The 24,734-nt window shown below is 42.0% G+C and overlaps 1 protein-coding gene across 1 annotated transcript; it reads right to left on the bottom strand.

Moving 5' to 3' along the window:
* Positions 1–7,369: 7,369 nt before the first annotated feature.
* LOC121575140 (probable aminopeptidase NPEPL1) lies at positions 7,370–24,195 on the bottom strand. Its single transcript, XM_041888027.2, has 12 exons — positions 23,969–24,195; positions 21,336–21,521; positions 20,737–20,907; positions 20,357–20,446; positions 20,011–20,092; positions 17,755–17,897; positions 17,408–17,485; positions 17,180–17,280; positions 16,752–16,875; positions 8,419–8,595; positions 8,109–8,219; positions 7,370–7,698 (listed from the first exon to the last, which is right to left on the bottom strand). The coding sequence occupies exons 1-12, from the start codon at positions 24,116–24,118 to the stop codon at positions 7,534–7,536; spliced, it is 1,578 nt and encodes a 525-aa protein (XP_041743961.1). The 5' UTR covers positions 24,119–24,195; the 3' UTR covers positions 7,370–7,533.
* Positions 24,196–24,734: the final 539 nt, after the last annotated feature.

Below are 24,734 nucleotides of genomic sequence, written 5' to 3'. Positions count from 1 at the left end.
TTTAAAGTAATTTTACTTAAGTACTTTACACCACTGCAAATGATATAGGGCACGTTCCTCTGCCTAGGCGTTGCTGCCAGATCTTACAACGCCTGGATAGGTTTTACGTATCAGCAAAACACAATACAGCAAGCTGTCAAGTTGACGACAGTCAATGTGCCAGGCAACCGTTGATGGATGCGTGCAACAACTGAGCAGGGGAACACGACCACAGCTTGCCTGCTACTTATAAAAGTATTCCACATTACCAGGCAAGGTTGTCAACTTTTGTATTTCATGCAGTTATCATTTTACAAGGAATAAGACAAAGCATATAAGATTACTCAATGTTTAATTCCAAGAAAGCAGAAGACAAATGTCCATCTCGCGTGGACTAATAAAGTATATCTTATTCCAAATATCCAGCTTTACTATTCACATGGGTTATCCCCAATGGCCAGAATGACAAGTTTGGCTCAGTGGCTAGGCTATGGATAAAAACCAAAGTATGTGTTTGCCTGTTACCTAAACAAGCTAATTTGCTCAAGAAAGACATTGAAACAGAAAAGGGAACCATCACTTACCAAACAGGATCGAATACCTTATTCAGTTACTTAACCATTTAAGACTGTATTTTGATTTCATTATAGCTATGGTGAATTTAGGAGAATTGTGATAATGCTCTGGTAATATATATTATGATTATTTTTTAAGGGGGTAGATCAGCTTTAATATTGCAGATAGATTGTAACTTCCATCAATGTAATTGTCTGCATCACTTCCAATTCCCCATTTGTTTTTCTTTCTTGCAAATATATACACACACACACATATATACACACACAGTGGTGTGAAAAAGTGTTTGCCCCCTTATTGATTTCTTATTTGTTTGCATGTTTGTCACACTTAAATGTTTCAGATCAAACAAATTTAAATATTAGTCAAAGATAACACAAAATGCAGTTTTGAAATGAAGGTTGTTATTATTAAGGGAAAACAAAATCCAAACCCACATGGCCCTGTGTGAAAAAGTGATTTCCCCCTACAACCTAATAACTGGTTGGGCCACACTTAGCAGCAACAACTGCAATCAAGCGTTTGCGATAACTTGCAATGAGTCTTTTACAGCGCTGTGGAGGAATTTTGGCCCACTCATCTTTGCAGAATTGTTGTAATTCAGCCACATTGGAGGGTTTTTGAGCATGAACTGCCTTTTTAAGGTCATGCCACAGCATCTCAATAGGATTCAGGTCAGGACTTTGACTAGGCCACTCCAAAGTCTTCATTTTGTTTTTCTTCAGCCATTCAGAGGTGGACTTGCTGGTGTGTTTTGGATCATTGTCCTGCTGCAGAACCCAAGTTCGCTTCAGCTTGAGGCCACGAACAGATGGCCGGACATTCTCCTTCAGGATTTTTTGGTAGACAGCAGAATTCATGGTTCCATTTATCACAGCAAGTCTTCCAGGTCCTGAAGCAGCAAAACAGGCCCAGACCATCACACTACCACCATCATATTTTACTGTTGGTATGATGTTCTTTTTCTGAAATGCGGTGTTACTTTTACGCCAGATGTAATTGGACACACACCTTCCAAAAAGTTCAACTTTTGTCTCGTCAGTCCACAGAGTATTTTCCCAAAGGTCTTGGGGATCATCAAGATGTTTTCTGGCAAAAATGAGACGAGGCTTAATGTTCTTTTTGCTCAGCAGTGGTTTTCATCTTGGAACTCTGCCATGCAGGCCATTTTTACCCAGTCTCTTTCTTATGGTGGATTCATGAACACTGACCTTAACTGAGGCAAGTGAGGCCTGCAGCTCTTTGGATGTTGTTGTGGGGTCTTTTGTGACCTCTTGGATGAGTCGTCTCTGCACTCTTGGGGTAATTTTGGTCGGCCGGCCACTCCTGGGAAGGTTCACCACTGTTCCATGTTTTCGCCATTTGTGGTTCGCTGGAGTCCCAAAGCTTTAGAAATGGCTTTATAACCTTTTCCAGACTGATGGACCTCAATTACTTTCTTTCTCATTTGGTCCTGAATATCTTTGGATCTCGGCATGATGTCTAGCTTTTGAGGATCTTTTGGTCTACTTCACTTTGTCAGGCAGGTCCTATTTAAGTGATTCCTTGATTGAGAACAGGTGTGGCAGTAATCAGGCCTGGGTGTGGCTAGAGGAATTGAACTCAGGTGTGATAAACCACAGTTGAGTTGTGTTATAACGGGGGGGCAAACACTTTTTCACACAGGGCCATGTAGGTTTGGATTTTGTTTTCCCTTAATAATAACAACCTTCATTTCAAAACTGCATTTTGTGTTTACTTGTGTTATCTTTGACTAATATTTAAATTTGTTTGATGATCTGAAAGATTTAAGTGTGACAAACATGCAAACAAATAACAAATCAGGAAGGGGGCAAACACTTTTTCACACCACTGTATATACACATACATACACATATACATATCCTTTAAAAAATATATTTCCCTTTATTACTTTCCAACCCCACCACCCCTTCCCTAATTTGAGTAAACTAGTGAACAACAATGCTTAGGCCTCTACTTCCAGCTTATACATACTATATACATTTTATGGACACAGTCAATTTTACAATAATTCTATTTTGTTTGTTTTTACTCCTGAACTTCCTCTACCCTCAACCTCTCCGATCATTTTCATGATGTCCGTCCGCTTTGCTTCTATATGCCATATCTTTCTAACTGTGCTCTTTCACAAAAGCGCTCAACCTATAACCTATATACTTATTATGGACACAGTATGCTTTACATTATTAGTTATCTTGTTGTTATTAGTTGTTATTAGTCCCATACTTCAACTCCATTCAACACCACCCATCTATCTCTTAACACCATCCATATTGGATTTCTATTTGCCATATATCTTTCAACTGTACTGTGATGTTTTACAAAAGTTCTGAACCTTTCCATTCTCATTGTTTCTACAGATTGTAAATTGAAAATAAACATGTTTGCTAAAAGTATTATTATATTATTGATCGATTGACTATGACTTTTCAGATCACCCAGTAATGCTATCTGCAGGGTTAGCTCCAGGTAAATATTGCAATCCTTTAGCCATTCCTGGACCTATGTCCAAAAACAAGCTACAAATGGACAGTACCAAAACAAATGATCTAATGATTCTGTCTCTTCGCAGCAAAATCTGCAGAGCTGGGAAGATTGTATCCCCCATATAAATAACATTATATTGGTAGCAAGAATTTGAAATAATAATTTTAATTGAAAGATTATATGTTTTGAATCCGGCGTCGTTTTGCGTATCAGTTCATAAACACTATGCCATGGAATCCGTACGTAAAAAATCTCTTCCCAACTATTTTGCAATCTGTATGGGACGGCTGTCAATCCTTTGGTCCTTAAATGAAACTGGTATACTTTTTTATTTATCACAGTTTTCTTTAACCAATTATGTTCTTTAATGCAAGGCCGACAGACAAGTTCCTTACTTTTTCCCCCTTCCACTTTCCTCTTCAATTTTTGCGGTAATGCTGCAATTATTTGGTTGTAATTTTGGGTAGAGCAGACATTTCCATATGTTTTTGTTAGCTGCATGTTCGACATAACTCCACCAGTCCTACCGATGATATCATTTACGAAGATTCTACCTTTTTTAAACATTTTGTCAAAAAAAAACATTTTTTTTCACAATATTTGTTGCATTATTTGTTCTGTTGTTTCTGGAGGATTACATTGAAATTGCAACCAACCTTCTATGGCTTGTTTTAGAAATAGTGATATTTGGGAAATTATTTCCTTTTCAAATTACTGAAAGTGAGAGGTTGTAATCTGAATGAAGGGAAAAAGGCCGTTCTTGAACATTGTGTGAGAGAATCTTACTAATTTGCTAGAGAACCAGTTCGGATTTAAGTATACGTTTTGTATGTCCCCTGTAGCTCAGTTGGTAGAGCATGGCGCTTGCAACGCCAGGGTTGTGGGTTTGTTTCACACGGGGGTCCAGTATGAAAATGTATGCAATCACAAACTGTAAGTAGCTCTGGATAAGAGCATCTGCTAAATGTAAAAAATGTATGAATGAAGCTTTTAGTGATATATTTAATACTTTCTGTCCTCTGAATTCATATTCATTATATAAATAGGCCTGTTTTAATTTTGTCTGGCTTGCCGTTCCAAATAAAATGGAATATCTTTTTCTCATATAATTTAAAAAACATATAAGGCATAAGGCATAGGCAAGACCATAAGCAAATAGGTAAACTGGGATAATACTAAAGAGTTAATCAGGGTGATCTTTCCACAAATTGACAGGTATTTACCTTTCCATAGTAGCAAGATCGTATCTATTTTTGCTAACTTTCTATTAAAATGTATTGGAGTGAGATAATTTATTTCATTTGGGATATGTATTCCGAGTATATCCACATCACCATCAGACCATTTTATTGGTAAACTACATGGTAATGTAAATATTGTATTTTTTAGTTATCCAATACGTAATATGGTACATTTATCATAATTTGGTTGTAATCCAGAGAAGTTAGAAAATGTATCTAGATCCTCTATGAGGCTGTGGAGGAATTCAAGTTGTGGATTTAAAAGAAAACATGAATCATCAGCATACAATGACACCTTTGTTTTTAAGCCCCGGATTTCTAATCCCTTGATATTATTGTTGGATCTGATTTTAATAGCTAACATCTCGATGGCCATAATAAATAGATATGCCGATAGTGGACAACCTTGTTTCACTCCTCTTGACAGTTTAAAACTTTCTGAGAAATAGCCATTATTTACCATTTTACACCTAGGGTTACTATACATGATTTTAACCCAATTTATAAGAGATTGTCCAAAATGGAAATGCTCCAGGCATTTACAGTAGGGGAAAAAAGTATTTAGTCAGCCACCAATTGTGCAAGTTCTCCCACTTAAAAAGATGAGAGGCCTGTAATTTTCATCATAGGTACACGTCAACTATGACAGACAAAATGAGGAAAAAAAATCCAGAAAATCACATTGTAGGATTTTTAATTTATTTATTTGCAAATTATGGTGGAAAATAAGTATTTGGTCAATAACAAAAGTTTCTCAATACTTTGTTATATACCCTTTGTTGGCAATGACACAGGTCAAACGTTTTCTGTAAGTCTTCACAAGGTTTTCACACACTGTTGCTGGTATTTTGGCCCATTCCTCCATGCAGATCTCCTCTAGAGCAGTGATGTTTTGGGGCTGTCGCTGGGCAACACGACAGCCCCATTTTCTATGGGGTTGAGATCTGGAGACTGGCTAGGCTACTCCAGGACCTTGAAATGCTTCTTACGAAGCCACTCCTTCGTTGCCCGAGCGGTGTGTTTGGGATCATTGTCATGCTGAAAGACCCAGCCACGTTTCATCTTCAATGCCCTTGCTGATGGAAGGAGGTTTTCACTCAAAATCTCACGATACATGGCCCCATTCATTCTTTCCTTTACACGGATCAGTCGTCCTGGTCCCTTTGCAGAATAACAGCCCCAAAGCATTATGTTTCCACCCCCATGCTTCACAGTAGGTATGGTGTTCTTTGGATGCAACTCAGCATTCTTTGTCCTCCAAACACGACGAGTTGAGTTTTTACCAAAAAGTTCTATTTTGGTTTCATCTGACCATATGACATTCTCCCAATCCTCTTCTGGATCATCCAAATGCACTCTAGCAAACTTCAGACGGGCCTGGACATGTACTGGCTTAAGCAGGGGGACACGTCTGGCACTGCAGGATTTGAGTCCCTGGCGGCGTAGTGTGTTACTGATGGTAGGCTTTGTTACTTTGGTCCCAGCTCTCTGCAAGTCATTCACTAGGTCCCCCTGTGTGGTTCTGGGATTTTTGCTCACCGTTCTTGTGATCATTTTGACCCCACGGGGTAAGATCTTGCGTGGAGCCCCAGATCGAGGGAGATTATCAGTGGTCTTGTATGTCTTCCATTTCCTAATAATTGCTCCCACAGTTGATTTCTTCAAATCAAGCTGCTTACCTATTACAGATTCAGTCTTCCCAGCCTGGTGCAGGTCTACAATTTTGTTTCTGGTGTCCTTTGACAGCTCTTTGGTCTTGGCCATAGTGGAGTTTGGAGTGTGACTGTTTGAGGTTGTGGACAGGTGTCTTTTATACTGATAACAAGTTCAAACAGGTGCCATTAATAGAGGTAAGGAGTGGAGGACAGAGGAGCCTTTTAAAGAAGAAGTTACAGGTCTGTGAGAGCCAGAAATCTTGCTTGTTTGTAGGTGACCAAATACTTATTTTCCACCATAATTTGCAAATAAATTCATTAAAAATCCTACAATGTGATTTTCTGGATTTTCTTTTCTCAATTTGTCTGTCATAGTTGACGTGTACCTATGATGAAAATTACAGGCCTCTCTCATCTTTTTAAGTGGGAGAACTTGCACAATTGGTGGCTGACTAAATACTTTTTTCCCCACTGTATACAGTTACAGCTTTTCGAGAAAGCATGCAAGATTGAGCAAAAATTGACAACAATGTGAGATTTGATTAATCTATTTAATCTATGTAAAGTCCTAGGTGACGGCGATCAGATCCACCCTCTTCACCTGAGACACAAACACTCTGGTCCCCCGTTGTAACCATTTTTACCAAGCATCTCCGTGCAGTCAGACCTTTGATTATTTTGTGCCACCTGGGCCACAATAATAAGCCCCCTCTCTGATTGTCCGAGTGTGACCCCCTCCCCATGGGTTACTGCAGCTAGTGTTTCCAGCACTGCCACTACCTGGGTGGAGGTAACCCACCAGAATCCCCACCGGCTAGGTACAAGGTTGTCAAGGTTCTCATTAGCAGCTTCGAGAATTTCCTTGTATATAATGCTCTACCATCAGGGGGCTCTGGCTTTGTAGGACCAACCCTGCCAGGTAGGCTCAGAATCTTGAGGGGGCGGTGCTGCTCAAGTAGGTCCCTGACCGCATTTATTTTTCTGTTTAGGCAACTCACAGCAGGTCCATAAAACAGATTGGACTTCTCTTTGGTGTATGGGTCGCTCAGGTGGGTTTCTAGGATATAGGGTTGGGGATCGTTCCATCATGATAGGACAATAAAAAAAGAGATTAGATGTATACTATATTTTAAAATGTATATCCCTCATCTGCACAAAATTGAAAGCTCTCTCTCACAACCCTGATCACAGATACACGTTGGTTCTGGGATATGCAACCATTTCCTTTCTCACTCACTTAACGCTCTGGTAATTCATTTAAGGAAGGCAAAACCTTCAAGTGTAAAACATGCTATAAACATTTGCATATTCATCATCCCTCCCAATTCTTTGTGGGCCATCTGAGACAAAATTAAAAGACTGTCATTTAAATACAACGTGAACAAATTTGAGAGAAGTTCTAGCCACCTGCTCTTTTTTCACATTTTATTCACTGCATTGTGAAGGAGTCGAATAAGAATTGAGGATTGGAAATGCTTTCTAGGTGATCAGTGCATGTCAGCGTAAAGAGTGGAGGTGTGTGGGTCCGGTGAGGCTGTGCAGTTGGTAAGTCCAGAGGTAGCTGTTTGGAGGTTTTACACCAGTCTCCTCCTCTTGCAGTCGCGCTCCATCGGGTCCCTGGATGCAGCATTTATGCAAGCAGCCCCCAGAGGAGACACCTGGTTGAGCATGGGGTCATCTGAGGCCTGGCCGAACAGGGCCATGAGCAAAGCCACGCCGAAGCCGGTAGCGCGCTCCCCCTGCAGAGAGAAAGGGAGGGAAAACGCGAGAGAGGACAGGTTACACCATGACTCAACTATATTTTGGATCCCAGCCCCCCTTCCCTTAGCTCTAGCTCCTACACATTTTTTCACCGATCTGTAAGCACTAGATAGATAAAGTATACAGAGGAAGATCCTTTGTTTATACGAGTCAGTCGAGATCTGTGAGGGGCTGAAATTGATTTAATAGAGCATGTCTAGTCTATACTTTCTAAATATTGAATGAAACACTTTAAGGAGCAGTTTCCAGACACATTAAGCCTAATGCTGGACTAAAATGCATTTTTTTATGTGAGGATTCTCCATTGGGTTTGCTTTTTAGTTCATGACTAGGCTTAATCTGTGTCCAGGAAACCGCCTCCACTAAACTAAAATATCCAGTCACTTACAGCATGGACGGGGGAGGCTATGTCCACATGGACCCAGACGCCAGGCCAGTCAAAACCCAGGTGAGAGCCGATGAAGAGGCCGGCACAGGAGCTCGTGGCGTTTTCCCTGTCCTTTCACAGACACAGCAAAAACATGCATTTACATTTTAGTCATTTAGCAGACACTCTTATCCAGAAAAAAATATATAAATTGGCTGAAGGAAAATGATCAACAATCACAATAGGCTGTAGAAGCTCCTTGATTGTACTCAGATCCAGGATTAGGACCTGCTAGAGACTGGGCATACTGTGGAGTAGTGGTGCCACTCACAGCCACAGAGTTCTTCATGTCTGCCACGGCTGAGGTGAACTCGTTGAAGTGCAGCTCTGGGCAGTAGACCAGGGGATGAGCCAGATCCCCGCTGCTGCGGCCCGCCCTCACACATGCCGTCTCCCACTGCTCACTGTTGGTCATCACAGCACAATGGTACTTCCCTGTGGAAATCCCCTAGGAGAGCCACACACAAATTCAACAATTTTTAGAAACATATACTCATATCGTCATTTGTTATACACAAACTATGGTTATTCACTAAAGTGAAAGAAGGTGAGAAGACATATAGTTGAAGTCTGAAGTTTACATGCACCTTAGCCAAATACATTTAAACTCAGTTTTTCACAATTCCTGACATTTAATCCTAGTAAAAATTCCCTGTCTTAGGTCAGTTAGGGTCACCACTTTATTTTAAGAATGTGAAATGTCAGAATAATAGTAGAGCTAATTATTTATTTCAGCTTTTCTTTCATTCATCACATTCCCAGTGGGTCAGAAGTTTACATACACTCAATTAGTATTTGGTAGCATTGCCTTTAAATTGTTTAACTTGGGTCAAACGCTTCGGGTAGCCTTCCACAAACTTCCCACAATAAGTTGGGTGAATTTTCACCCATTCCTCCTGACAGAGCTGGTGTAACTGAGTCAGGTTTGTAGGCCTCCTTGCTCGCACACGCTTTTTCAGTTCTGCCCACACATTTTCTATAGGATTGAGGTCAGGGCTTTGTGATGGCCACTCCAATACCTTAACTTTGTTGTCCTTAAGCCATTTTGCCACAACTTTGGAAGTATGCTTGGGGTCATTGTCCATTTGGAAGACCCATTTGTGACCAAGCTTTAAATTTCTGACTGATGTCTTGAGATGTTGCTTCAATATATCCACATAATTTTCCTTCCTCATGATGCCATCTATTTTGTGAAGTGCACCAGACCCTCCTGCAGCAAAGCACCCCCACAGCATGATGCTGCCACCCCCGTGCTTCCTCCAAACATAACGATGGTCATTATGGCCAAACAGTTCTATTTTTGTTTCATCAGACCAGAGGACATTTCTCCAAAAAGTACGATCTTTGTCCCCATTTGCAGTTGCAAACCGTAGTCTGGCTTTTTTTATGGTGGTTTTGGAGCAGTGGCTTCTTCCTTGCTGAGCGGCCTTTCAGGTTATGTCGATATAGGACTCGTTTTACTGTGGATATAGATACTTTTGTACCTGTTTCCTCCAGAATCTTCACAAGGTCCTTTGCTGTTGTTCTGGGATTGATTTGCACTTTTCGCACCAAAGTACGTTCATCTCTAGGAGACAGAACGCGTCTCCTTCCTGAGCGGTATGACGGCTGCGTGGTCCCATAGTGTTTATACTTGCATACTATTGTTTGTACAGATGAACGTGGTACCTTCAAGCCTTTGGAAATTGCTCCCAAGGATGAACCAGACTTGTGGAGGTCTACAATTTCTTTTCTGAGGTCTTGGCTGATTTCTTTTGATTTTCCCATGATGTCAAACAAAGAGGCACTCAGTTTGAGGGTAGGCCTTGCAATACATCCACAGGTACACCTCCAATTGACTCAAATGATGTCAATTAGCTTATCAGAAGCTTCTAAAGCCATGACATCATTTTCTGGAATTTTCCAAGCTGTTTAAAAGGCACAGTCAACTTAGTGTATGTAAACTTCTGACCCACTGGAATTGTGATAAGTGAAATAATCTGTCTGTAAACAATTGTTGGAAAAATTACTTGTGTCTTGCACAAAGTAGATGTCCTAACAGACTTGCCAAAACTATAGTTTGTTAACAAGACATTTGTGGAGTGGTTGAAAAACAAGTTTTAACGACCCCAACCTAAGTGTATGTAAACTTCCAACTTCAACTGTATGGTGATATGTTTATATTGAATATACAGTTAACAAAAATATAAACGCAACATGTAAAGTGTTGGTCCCATGTTTCATGAACTGCAATAAAATATCCAAGAAATATTCCATACGCACAAAAAGCTTATTTCTCTAGAATGTTGTGCACAAATTTGATTACATCTCTGTTAGTGAGCATTTCTCCTTTCCCAAGATAATCCATCCACCTGACAGGTGTGGCTGGATAAACAGCATGGTCATTACACAGGTGCACCTTGTGCTGGGGACACTAAAAGGCCACTTTAAAATGTGCAGTTTTGTCACAACACAACGCCACAGATGTCTCAAGTTTTGAAGGAGCGTGCAATTGGCATGGCATGCTGACAGCAGGAATGTCCACCAGAGCTGTTGCCAGAGAATTGAATGTTCATTTCTCTACCATAAGCTGCCTCCAACGTCGTTTTAGAATTTGGCAGTACTTCCAACCGGCCTCACAACCGCACACCACATATATGGCGTTGTGTGGACGAGCGGTTTGCTGATGTCAACATTGTGAACAGAGTGCCCCATTGTGGTGGTGGGGTTATGGTATGGTCATGCATAAGCAACGGACAAGGAACACAATCACTTTTTATCGATGGCAGTTTGAATGCACAGAGATACCGTGACAAGATCCTGGGGCCCATTGTCGTGCCATTCATCCGCCGCCATCACCTCATGTTTCAGCATGATAATGCACGGCCCCAAGTTTGCCGACGACACAACAGGTGGTAGGCCTGATCACCGACAACGATGAGACAGCCTATAGGGAGGAGGTCAGAGACCTGGCTGTGTGTTGCCAGGACAACAACCTCTTCCTTAACGTGAGCAAGACAAAGGAGCTGATCATGGATCAGGGTCGAGAGTTTCATGTTCCTTGGTGTCCACATCACCAACAAACGATCATGGTCCACACACACCAAGTCAGTTGTGAAGAGGACACGAAAACACCTTTTTCCCCAGATCCTCAAAAATGTATACAGCTGCACCATCGAGAGCATCCTGACCGGTTGCATCCCCGCCTGGTATGGCAACTGCTCGGCATCCGACCGCAAGGCGCTACAGAGGGTAGTGCGTATGGCCCAGTACATCACTGGGGCCAAGCTTCCTGCCATCAAGGACCTATATCCTAGGCAGTGTCAGAGGAAGGCCCAAAAAATTGTCAAAGACTCCCAAGTCATAGACTGTTCTCTCTGCTACCGCACGGCAAGCGGTACCGGAGCGCCAAGTCTAGGTCCAAAAGGCTCCTTAACAGCTTCTACCCCCAAGCCATAAGACTGCTGAACAATTAATCAAATGGCCACCTGGACTATTTGCATTGATACCACCCCTCCCCTCCTTTGTTTTTACACTGCTGCTACTCGCTGTTTATTATCTACGCATAGTCACTTTACCCCTACCTACATGTACAAATTACCTCGACTAACCTGTACCCCCACACATTGACTCGGTACCCCCTGTATATAGCCTCGTTATTGTTATTTTATTCTGTATTTATTTTTTATATTCTTTACTTTAGTTTATTTATTAAACATTTTCTTAACTCTATTTCTTGAACTGCATTGTTGGTTAAGGGCTTGTAAGTAAGCATTTCACGGTAAGGTCTACACCTGTTGTATTCGGCGCATGTGAAAAATAAAATTGGATTGGATTTGAAATTGTTGCGTTTATATTTTTGTTCAGTATAGAGTTTGTTCAGTATAGATTCAAACCTTTTCTGGTGAGCAACAAAAATCAGCCCCAATTTTGTGCTGATCACACCTCAGTGACAAATGTTTCACTTGCGACTAGCTACTTCACTGGGTAGCCCAAAAAAATCTAAATGTGGTGCATCATGTGGTGTTTTTCAGAATTAGCCAAATCAGCACATCATGAGGGTTACCACAGGATGTGGCGTTATCATCAACTGCACGAGGTGTGTTTCGAGATAGGCTAGAGAACGACTGTTCTAAGGAAAATCTCAAATTTTGTAGGCCTAACAATTTTGTGTGACACAAACACCCTTGATAACCGTTGTTTTGAGTTTCTCATAGGGAATGTGGAGAGTTTTAGCTTTAGCTCACGACAATGTCAGTGAGTGCAAAGATCAACGAAAAGTTAAACTTTTGTTAGTAGGTATTATGTCGGTCACAAGCCCTGTTAACCTTTACTCTGATCAAAGTGCAGTGACTGTAAAACAGTCCCAACTGGCTTTTATGAGTGTTTCAACAATGTGATGACTAATGTCTTGTGGTGTGACTTCCTTGAGCTAACTTTTTTTCTTTATTTTTTTTTCTTCTTTTTTTTAGGGGGTAGATCAGCTTTAATATTTCAGATAGATTGTAACTTCCATCAATGTAATTGTCTGCATCACTTCCAATCCCCATATGTTTTTTTTCTTGCAAATATATACACTGCTCAAAAAATAAAGGGAACACTTAAACAACACAATGGAACTCCAAGTCAATCACACTTCTGTGAAATCAAACTGTCCACTTAGGAAGCAACACTGATTGACAATAAATGTCACATGCTGTTGTGCAAATGGAATAGACAACAGGTGGAAATTATAGGCAATTAGCAAGACACCCCCAATAAAGAAGTGGTTCTGCAGGTGGTGACCACAGACCACTTCTCAGTTCCTATGCTTCCAGGCTGATGTTTTGGTCACTTTTGAATGCTGGCGGTGCTTTCACTCTAGTGGTAGCATGAGACGGAGTCTACAATCCAAACAAGTGGCTCAGGTAGTGCAGCTCATCCAGGATGGCACATCAATGCGAGCTGTGGCAAGAAGGTTTGCTGTGTCTGTCAGCGTAGTGTCCAGAGCATGGAGGCGCTACCAGGAGACAGGCCAGTACATCAGGAGACGTGGAGGAGGCCGTAGGAGGGCAACAACCCAGCAGCAGGACCGCTACCTAAGCCTTTGAGCAAGGAGGAGCAGGAGGAGCACTGCCAGAGCCCTGCAAAATGACCTCCAGCAGGCCACAAATGTGCATGTGTCTGCTCAAACGGTCAGAAACAGACTCCATGAGGGTGGTATGAGGGCCCGACGTCCACAGGTGGGGGTTGTGCTTACAGCCCAACACCGTGCAGGACATTTGGCATTTGCCAGAGAACACCAAGATTGGCAAATTCGCCACTGGCGCCCTGTGCTCTTCACAGATGAAAGCAGGTTCACACTGAGCACGTGACAGAGTCTGGAGACGCTGTGGAAAACGTTCTGCTGCCTGCAACATCCTCCAGCATGACCGGTTTGGCGGTGGGTCAGTCATGGTGTGGGGTGGCATTTCTTTGGGGGGCCGCACAGCCCTCCATGTGCTCGCCAGAGGTAGCCTGACTGCCATTAGGTACCGAGATGAGATCCTCAGACCCTTTGTGAGACCATATGCTGGTGCGGTTGGCCCTGGGTTCCTCCTAATGCAAGACAATGCTAGACCTCATGTGGCTGGAGTGTGTCAGCAGTTCCTGCAAGAGGAAGGCATTGATGCTATGGACTGGCCCGCCCGTTCCCCAGACCCGAATCCAATTGAGCACATCTGGGACATCATGTCTCGCTCCATCCACCAACGCCACGTTGCACCACAGACTGTCCAGGAGTTGGCGGATGCTTTAGTCCAGGTCTGGGAGGAGATCCCTCAGGAGACCATCCGCCACCTCATCAGGAGCATGCCCAGGCGTTGTAGGGAGGTCATACAGGCACGTGGAGCCCACACACACTACCGAGCCTCATTTTGACTTGTTTTAAGGACATTACATCAAAGTTGGATCAGCCTGTAGTGTGCTTCACACACTTTGAGGGTGACTCCAAATCCAGACCTCTATGGGTTGATAAATTTGATTTCCATTGATAATTTTTGTGTGATTTTGTTGTCAGCACATTCAACTATGTAAAGAAAAAAGTATTTAATAAGATTATTTCATTCATTCAGATCTAGGATGTGTTGTTTAAGTGTTCCCTTTATTTTTTTGAGCAGTGTATATACACATACAGTGGGGAGAACAAGTATTTGATACACTGCCGATTTTGCAGGTTTTCCTACTTACAAAGCATGTAGAGGTCTGTAATTTTTATCATAGGTACACTTCAACTGTGAGAGACGGAATCTAAAACAAAAATCCAGAAAATCCCATTGTATGATTTTTAAGTAATTAATTTGCATTTTATTGCATGACATAAGTATTTGATACATCAGAAAAGCAGAACTTAATATTTGGTACAGAAACCTTTGTTTGCAATTACAGAGATCATACGTTTCCTGTAGGTCTTGACCAGTTTTGCACACACTGCAGCAGGGATTTTGGCCCACTCCTCCATACAGATCTTCTCCAGATTCTTCAGGTGTCGGGGCTGTCGCTGGGCAATACGGACTTTCAGCTCCCTCCAAAGATGTTCTATTGGGTTCAGGTCTGGAGACTGGCTAGGCCACTCCAGGACCTTGAGATGCTTCTTACGGAGCCACTCCTTAGTTGCCCTGGCTGTGTGTTTCGGGTCGTTGTCATGCTGTAAGACCCAGCCACGACCCATCTTCAATGCTCTTACTGAGGGAAAGGAGGTTGTTGGCCAAGATCTCGCGATACATGGCCCCATCCATCCTCCCCTCAATACGGTGCAGTCGTCCTGTCCCCTTTGCAGAAAAGCATCCCCAAAGAATGATGTTTCCACCTCCATGCTCCACGGTTGGGATGGTGTTCTTGGGGTTGTACTCATCCTTCTTCTTCCTCCAAACACGGCGAGTGGAGTTTAGACCAAAAAGCTATCTTTTTGTCTCATCAGACCACATGACCTTCTCCCATTCCTTCTCTGGATCATCCAGATGGTCACTGGCAAACTTCAGACGGGCCTGGACATGCGCTGGCTTGAGCAGGGGGACCTTGCGTGCGCTGCAGGATTTTAATCCATGACGGCGTAGTGTGTTACTAATGGTTTTCTTTGAGACTGTGGTCCCAGCTCTCTTCAGGTCATTGACCAGGTCCTGCCATGTAGTTCTGGGCTGATCCCTCACCTTCCTCATGATCATTGATGCCCCACGAGGTGAGATCCCCATAGAAAATCTTTGGAGGGTGTTGAAAGTCCGTGTTGCCCAGCGACAGCCCCAAAACATCACTGCTCTAGAGGAGATCTGCATGGAGGAATGGGCCAAAATACCAGCAACAGTGTGTGAAAACCTTGTGAAGACTTACAGAAAATGTTTGACCTGTGTCATTGCCAACAAATGGTATATAACAAAGTATTGAGAAACTTTTGTTATTGACCAAATACTTATTTACCACCATAATTTGCAAATAAATTCATTAAAAATCCTACAATGTGATTTTCTGGATTTTTTTCCCTCATTTTGTCTGTCATAGTTGACGTGTACCTATGATGCAAATTACAGGCCTCTCATCTTTTTAAGTGGGAGAACTTGCACAATTGGTGGCTGACTAAATACTTTTTTCCCCCACTGTATATGATGGTCCAACCGCATTCTGTCCCCTATCAACACTTTTTAAACTTTTGGTGCCAACGAAAAAGAAAGAAGTCAAGACGACTAGCTTGATTGAGTCTCCGCCATGTATATCTCACTAGATCAGGATAGTTAAGCCTCCATATATCTACTAGTTCTAATGTATCCATGACATTCACCATTTCCTTAAGAGCATGAGGGTGATTGTTTGTAGTGTGATTTCCTTTACGGTTCATTGAGCTATTTATAACGGTATTATAATCTCCAACCATAATAATAGAGTCTTGAATTGCTTGCAGAGTTGAAAATGTATTATATATATTGTCAAAGAAGTGTGGATCATCATTACTTGGTCCGTAAAGGTTAATGAGCCATATCTGTTTATGGTCCAATAACATATTTAAAACAATCCATCTACCTTGCGTATCTGTTTGGACAATTTGCACATTCGGATCGAAATTACTGTTAATTAATATCATCACCCCTTTTGAGTTTCTTTGCCCATGGGAGAAGTATATTTCGCCCGCCCATTCCTTTTTCCACGCAACTTCATCTAGAATTGTTGAATGAGTTTCCTGTAAACAATAGATATTACATTCATTCTCTTCGAGCCATGTAAATATTGTTATTCTTTTGTTATTATCTGCAAAGCCATTACAATTATAACTGGCCATACTTATTTCACCACATACAATAATGGGATACAAGTTTCATTATATATTATATATCATTATATATGTTTGTAAATTTACCAATAAAAAATACCATAGCGATTGAGCTAACATTTATTACCAAACCATCACTTCTGAATTTTTTTGACCGGCTCAATCTTATAGAAATAAAAATATATCAAATGTAAGAGGCCTAAATCTATTCTATAAGAGCAAAATTATATAAATTGCTTGCTGCACAATGACAAGTGATTAAAGAAGTGTGTGACATCAAAGTAATGTAGGCGAATGTTGTTGCCAAAGCTGCAGTGCTGTGGCCCTAGAGGAGGCCGCCCGTCACACACCTGTGCCCCTGTCAGAGTGGCCATATCCAGGATGATGTCAGCAGAGAGGTCCTTGCTGGCATACACCACACCATCAGAGAGCACTAGCCTGCCTTCAGCATCAGTGTTGTTGATCTCCACTGTCCTTTGTGAGAAAGTTAGCAAAACAAGAGAACAAACTATTATTCAGGCCATCAATTCTTCAATCAGAAAGGCAGAAAAAAGAGAACAAAAGGCTATTCAAACCATAAATCAACCACAAACAAACTAAATGTAAGCCAATAACGTAATAATGAATCCTTGCTCAAATGTCAGCCAATTGTTTCTTTCCCACACAAAGCCCATCAGAAGGAAAATCTTGAATTACCTCCCTCAGGTTGCCATCATATTAGCCCGTTTCCCCATTACCTTGCCTAATTGGTTTAAATGCTCCCCCAACGGCTACTCACTTTCCAGAGTAGAGAGTGTGGATGTCATCTGGCCGCGTGGCAGTGGGTCCGACTGCATTCTCCGCCAGGCAGAATATGGCATGGAGATTGTCCTTGAAGCCCTGAAATAAAGACATATTTCAAAAGGTTTGCACACAACTTCAACAGCTCTCCTAACAGGATCTTATGTTTCAAATAAGAGGTTGATTTGAAAGAGTAACCAGGGGTAGTAGGTACAGTAGACCTCACCTGTTTAACAGTAGCTTTGAACGCTCCTAAAATGGCTGCTGCCCCACCACAGTCTCTCTTCATCCCAGGCATGTTGGTCTTGATGCAAAAAAAATAAATAAAAAGTACATTCATCCTTTACCACATTGTAATTTAATACTTATTTGGCTGGCAACTCCCTAACATCCATTTAATTGGACAGAATAATCACATTAAGGACCCGTTCCAAATGGCAGTCTATTCCCTTTATTGTGCACCACTTTTGACCAGGGCCCAGATAGGGCTCTGTTCAAAAGTAGTGCACTATAGGGAATATGGTGCTATTTGGGATGCAGCCCAACTGAACAGCCACAAGCATGCCTTTTTACCTTTCCCTTGATGCTGAGGCCTCCAGTGTCGTACACGATGCCTTTGCCCACCCATGCAATAGTCTGGGTGGCACCATCTGGTTTGTGACTCAGGACTGCCAGGGCAGGAGGGTTCACCGCTGCCTTGCCCACTCCATAGATTCCTGAGGGCCCAAACAGTCCAAAGTGATCGAGTTGATGACCACAGAAACTAATATTGTGTTATCAGTCAAAGAACCATGATGAGTGTATGTGCATCATGACAACTCATAACAAACCAGAATACACACTTTGTTCCAATGCAGGAAAACGATTTAATTTGACATTACTTTTTGCCTAAATCTCTTGGGTCCCATTAAATTAGCTAGCTTTGCTGAGAAAGTAACAAAGCAGAATAGAAACGTTGCACATTCAAAGACAAATGAAGAGGAGAACCACCGAACGAACCTACAGTGCCATGAAAAAGTATTTGCCCCCTTTCTAATTTTCTCTACTTTTGCATATTTTTGATACTGAATGTTATCAGATCTTCAACCAAAACCTATTAGATAAAGGGAACCTGAGTGAACAAATAACACAACAATTATACTTAATGTATTTCATAAACAAAGTTATGCAACACCCAATGCCCCTGTGTGAAAAAGTAATTGCTCCCTTACACTCAATAACTGGTTGTGCCACCTTTAGCTGCAATGACTCCAACCAAGCGCTTCCTGTAGTTGTTGATCAGTCTCTCACGTCGCTGTGGAGGAATTTTGGTCCACTCTTCCATGCAGAACTGCTGTAACTCAGCGACATTTGTGGGTTTTCAAGCATAAACTGCTCATTTCAAGTTCTGCCACAGCGTCTCAATTGGGATTAGGTCTGGACTTTGACTAGGCCATTCAAAAACTTCAAAATGTTTTGCTTTTTAGCCATTTTCATGTAGACTTGATTTGTGTGTTTTGGATCATTGTCTTGCTGCATGACCGAGCTGCGCTTCAGCTTCAGCTCACAGAATTCTCTGATACAGAGCAGAATTCATGGTTCCTTCTATTAAGGCAAGTCGTCCAGGTCCCAAGGCAGCAAAGCATCCCCAAACCATCACACTACCACCACCATGCTTGACCATTGGTATGAGGTTCTTACTGTGGAATGCAGTGTTTGGTTTTCGCCAGGCATAACGGGACCCATGTCATCCAAAAAGTGATACTTTTGAATCATCTGTCCATTGGACATTCTTCCAAGAATCTTGATGATCATCCAGGTGCTTTTTGGCAAACTTGAGTCAACTTTTTGGATGACATTATGCATGGCAAAAACCGAACACCGCATTCCACAGTAAGAACCTCATACCAACGGTCAAGCATGGTAGTGTGATGGTTTGGGGATGCTTTGCTGCCTCAGGACCTGGCCGACTTGCCTTAATAGAAGGAACCATGAAATCTGCTCTGTATCAGATAATTCTACAGGAGAATGTCAGGCCATCCGTCTGAGGTGAAGCTGAAGCGCAGCTGGTTCATGCAGCAAGACAATGATCCAAAACACACAATCAAATCTACATGAAAATGGCTAAAAAGAAACACATTTGAAGTTTTTGAATGGACTAGTCAAAGTCCAGACCTTATCCCAATTGAGATGTTGTGGCAGGACTTGAAACGAGCAGTTCATTCTTGAAAACCCACAAATGTCAATGAGTTAAAGCAGTTCTGCATGCAAGAGTGGGCCAAAATTCCTCCACAGCGATGTGAGAGGGTGATCAACAACTACAGGAAGTATTTGGTTGCAGTCATTGCAGCTAAAGGTGGCACAACCAGTTATTGAGTGTAAGGAGGCAATTACTTTTTTACACAGGGGAATTAGGTGTTGCAAAACTTTTTTTTGTTATTTGTAAACTCAGGTTCCCTTTATCTAATATTAGGTTTTGGTTGAAGATCTGATTCAGTATCAAAAATATGCAAATATAGAGAAAATCAGAAAGGGGGCAAATACTTTTTCACAGCAATGTACCAAGAAAACTCCAAGGGAAGTGGAAGAAAGTGTGTAGTCCACACGTGACCCGATACATACAGTATGTATTTATTTCTGTTGTTGTTTAAACACCGCACAAGAGTATAGCAAGTTTGAAAAAGGCTTTTCTAACTGGCCCACACATTAGTCTGTGTGATGGCAAGCAAAGAACCCAACAGATTGGAGTCCCAATCCATCACTAAAATGGCTTCAAATAGAAGCATAACACATAGCCAAGGCTTTGGATGCATGGCCATTATAACAAGCCTTCTTCTCCTGATACAGTACCTCCAAATCCTTTCTGTTTCAGTTCCTCTCCACGAATGATAACTGGAGTAATGCCCAGTTCAGTCCCCACTGCCTTAATCTCCTGAAGACAAAAAGACATACCCAGTCAAATAGAGTATATATGGTTTAAAATAAGTTGTTTAAAGATGTAACTGTTGATTTTGGTGACATTATTTGGGTCCTATTGATTGCGTTGATGTCCGCGTCCTAAATGGCACCCTATACCCTATATAGTGCACTACTTTTGAGCAGAGCACATTAGGGCTCTGGTCAAAAGCAGTGCACTATGTAGGGAATAGGGTGCCATTTGGGGTGCAGCTGATAATACCATTAGGCTCTCACTTGCCTCTAAGAAGTGATCAGTATTCATCTCGTTGCACGGTGCATCCACAATCCGTGCTGCCAGTCTCACTCCATCCGCAGCATTGGCAAGACACTGGCATGAACCAAAGCATACATCAGTACAAATAACATGTAAAGGTACTTTAGATCTACATTAATGCATGTACAAACCACCACAGACAAAACAACACATGGGACATTTGTTCAGTAAATCATATCATAGAAGCACTCCATCTAGATCTTGGAGTCAGTTTGGTCAGCCAGCAACATAACCAGTCCGTGGCAGCAACAACAGTGGCTGATATAGGCCTAAAGCTCAAGTCCACAATGGCTCAGGCAATGAGACAGATACACACAATTCACTATTATAGAAGTTAGAGGTACCTGCAGTACAGTGAGGGTCAGAGGTCCGTTGTCTTCGCCAACAGTGATAAACTCCACAGTGACTTGAGTCTTCTCGGTCCTGCGGGAGGAGGCAGAGCGACGGGAGAATATGGGGAAGGCCCGTGAGATGGCACAGGCCGAGGCAAACACATCAGACTGCTCACACACCATCTGAACAGACAGGAACAAACACACTTTTACTGTCTGATAACAAAATGTAACAATGGTCAGTCTAAAATGATCAATACAGTGTGTCAATCACAAAGCAGGCATTGGCATATTGTCTTAGAAGTAAAACCACATGTAGGTAACCTAGATTTGTTTGAGAATTTGGAAAGCTGTAGGGGCTGATCTATGGCTTAATGATCACATTAACACTAAGGATCTAATAATAAATGTCTGGTGTCTAATGCATAATGGCAGATAAGGTCAGCAGCGCCGTAAACTCCACAGGCCTGTTTCCCGCCACATTCTCAATGTATAATTTCCATTGAAAGTGCTTTTAAATCCAGGACTAGGCTTAATCTGTGTCTGGGAAACCGGCCCTGTATAGCTCCAAATTAGCCTTTAATCCCAGTGAGTATGTTGAACTGACTGACCAGGATGCATCGGCTCGTCCCTCTAGGCAGGCAGGTGCGGACCAGACGGGAGAGGAAGTGGGCAGAGGAGGGGCTGTTGTGTCTGCTAACCCGGGAGGGCAGGGCTGCCACGGCTGCATGGCTCAAGTAAAGAGGGCAGCTGTCCGTAGGGTTAGGGTTCAGAGCACTGAGGGCATCCTGCCAGATCTGGATATAAAAATAAAAAACACAATTCACGTGTTAACACAGCAGCATACCATGCTGCATCCCACTGCTGGCTTGCCTCTGAAGCTAAGCAGGGTTGGTCCTGGATGGGAGACCAGATGCTGCTGGAAGTGGTGTTGGAGGGCCAGTAGGAGGCACTCTTTCCTCTGGTCAAAATTTTTTTTTTATCTAAATGCCCCAGGGCAGTGATTGGGGATATTGCCCAGTGTAGAGTCCAGTCTTTCAGATGGGGCGTTAAACGGGTGACCTGACTCTCTGTGGTCACTAAAGCTCCCATGGTGCTTGTCGTAACGGTGTTAACCCCGGTGTCCTGTCTAAATTCCCAATCTGGCCCTCATACCATCATGGCCACCTAATCATCTCCAGCTTCCAATTGGCTCATTCCTCTCCCCTGTAACTATTCCCCAGGTCATTGCTGTAAATGAGAACGTGTTCTCAGTCAACTTACCTGATAAAATAAGGGTTAAAAGAGTGAGTGACAATCATTGGCTACATTGTGATGATCACATAAGTACTGAATACAGTAGAACTAATGAAGGCATATGACATAAGTTGTCTGATGCTGTGTGGCAACAAATTGTTGACCAATTCACCTACAGTGCTGTGATAGAGATTTTTGCAAAGCAGAAGACCAAATAGGAGCCAAAGGCTGTGTTTACACGGGCAGCCCAATTTTTGGCAAAATATCTGATGGCGCAAAATACCAATTAGCTGCAAAAGATCTGAAGAGACTCCAAAGTCAGCTGGCTGGACCAAACATTAAGTTATGTCACGAGGAATAATAGCTAGGTTAGTCGTTGCCTGGGGACCAGGTGGTGAATTTCGAAATACACCATCTTGAACATGATAGTGTTTGATTCCGGAAATGGTCCTCTCTGGTCCTCTACAAGCCGGAATGTTGAATACAATTATTTGAACTTACTCTGCCGATTGTCTGTGTTGTTGGTCTTTCAGCTGCTTAGAATTTGAGACAAAATATCCACAGGAAAGTATTGTTTAACCGACTTTTTAGAGCATCGGTACTGAAGTTTAAATTTCTATCATCTGGCACATGTGCAAAACCATATAAACACCTGCAAGACTTCGGTTAGTATGCATGGTTCGCGTGCGTGTACTTCCCTCTTGTGCATGTGCCTTCGGTCATGAACAAAAAACACAATTGCGGCCAGCACTAGCAAGTCAAACTAATGACTAAAATGAAGAATCACTCAGAAAAACAAATCAGTAGTAACAAAGTACGTAAAAATAATTAATCAGTAATCTTGATCGCCACACACATAGATCCGTGTTTTGATAGATAGCCTTAGCCAGCTAGCTAAAATAAATATCTAGCATTCCTCTCTGTTTGAATCAGGTTGTTGAGTAGGCTAAATTAGCTAAGTAAGTGGAAAGGTAAACTAAGAAGAAAATATACAACGACATATAGCTAGCTCTCTCTATCACTCTGCTGCTTCTCCTTAATTTTTGAAGAAATGTGTCTTTCTCGCTTTTTGATTCAACTACACAACACTTTATGCATTGCAGTGCTAGCTGGCTGTAGCTTATGCTTTCAGTACTAGATTCATTTTCTGATCCTTTGATTGGATGGACAAGATGTTAGTTCATATTGCAAGAGCTCTGGTAGGTTGGAGGACGTCCTCCGGAAGTGGTCCTAATTACTGTGTAAGTCTATGGAAAGGGGTGAGAACCATGAGCCTCCTAGGTTTTGTATTGAAGTCAATGTACCCAGAGGACAGAAAATAGCTGTCCTCCGGCTATACCATGGTGCTAACCTAGATGGTGCTGTTGAGGCTACTGTAGACCATTGCAAAAGTGTTTTAAATCAGTTATTTGGAGACGTGAATATATTTATTATAGTTTTTATCTAAAAATGATAACTTTTAAATGTATCTCAATTTGGATTCTTATTCAAATTACCTGAGTAGGATGGTCCTCCCCTTCCTCTGAGGAGCCTCCACTGGTTTTGACCAGAACGCTTCTCTCCAACGCTCCACTTTAAATTTGCATAAAGTAGAGCAGAGTTCAACTTTTGATAGGCTTGCTAGCAGGGTTCTAATGCTCACTTTCCCACAATCACCCGCATATTTATTCGCGTGCCCTCCTTAAAAATTAATGGCGGCGACACTTCTGAAAACCCACTTAATTTGTGACAGCTAAGCTAGTTAGCGAGCTATCGAACTTTCTTAGCATTAAGTTAGATTCAATGTACGGAGCAATGCATTAACCATTTAACTACTTCACAAAATACAAAGCGTAAAATTAAACATTTTGTCATAGTATAATTACTAGCTAGAAAAAAGTTACTGATACAGGCTAGCCAGCTAGCTTGCAAAGCTAGCGCGAGAGGACAGTTGAGTGCTTGCCGGAGAATTCCAGGGACCCTCAGTTTTAACGCGATCAGCCCTGCTTTTTTTTTTTTTTCCCCTCACCTTTTCGCTGACAGCTGGCTGCAATTTCCCTTTGACTTGGGTCCAGTTTGCTTGCTGTAGGTTATTCAGTTGACCGACAATGAGGACCGGGCGATTTTGGGGCTCCGAATCTCCGGCAGAAGCCTTGAACTCGAGCACCACATTCGCCATCTTTGGACGAAGCGATGGATTGATGCACTTTATCGCACATCCTGCTTTCCATAGAGAAGTGTCACAGCTGAGGTTGAATGGGATGGGCTTTCCATATTTATGTGAAGTGGTTGTACATAGTGTGTGAAATAGATTTCTTAAATCAGTCAGTTTTGTTCATTTCCCCCGTAAAATCAAAGTGGGAAAGACTATCTAACCTTCCTTTTGCATAGTTTTCTTGGATCTCTGAAACTGCTGCAACAAACCCAATGCAATACACGTATTTATTTTTATTATTACTGCTAATATCCACAAAAAAAAATAAAAAACATAAGCTAATATACCATAAGGACATAGCAGGGTTTTTTTTCCCACACACAAAACATCACAACATGAACAATGCTGATTTACCATTGAAGTGTGTGTAAAACCAAAGATTAGGGCTAATCAACGAGGGGCTATGAGTTCTATGGAAAATAATAAACGAGGTGGAAGGTGTGTACCACGACGCGCATTATTTTCCAGAGAACACAGAGCACCAAGTTGATTATTCCTTTTATACCATGGCTATAATTTAACACATTAGTCACTAGAAATGTGTTCATTTGCGGGTAGAAATGTGTTCAATGTGCGTGTA

The sequence above is a fragment of the Coregonus clupeaformis genome, chromosome 10, assembly GCF_020615455.1.
Source record: "Coregonus clupeaformis isolate EN_2021a chromosome 10, ASM2061545v1, whole genome shotgun sequence".
Lineage (NCBI taxonomy): Eukaryota > Metazoa > Chordata > Actinopteri > Salmoniformes > Salmonidae > Coregonus > Coregonus clupeaformis.
Note: the sequence above shows the minus strand (reverse complement) of the source record. Positions and strands in the feature narration are given on the sequence as shown.

Excerpts from the sequence above, each read along its gene's own strand:
- LOC121575140 (XM_041888027.2), bottom strand. The coding sequence starts at position 24,118 with ATGGCGAATGTGGTGCTCGAGTTCAAGGCTTCTGCCGGAGATTCGGAG. Across the intron at positions 20,447-20,736 it reads TGACCCTCACTGTACTGCAG|TGTCTTGCCAATGCTGCGGA; the intron begins GTACCTCTAACT and ends GGTTCATGCCAG. Across the intron at positions 17,898-20,010 it reads GAAACAGAAAGGATTTGGAG|GAATCTATGGAGTGGGCAAG; the intron begins GTACTGTATCAG and ends TTGGGCCCTCAG.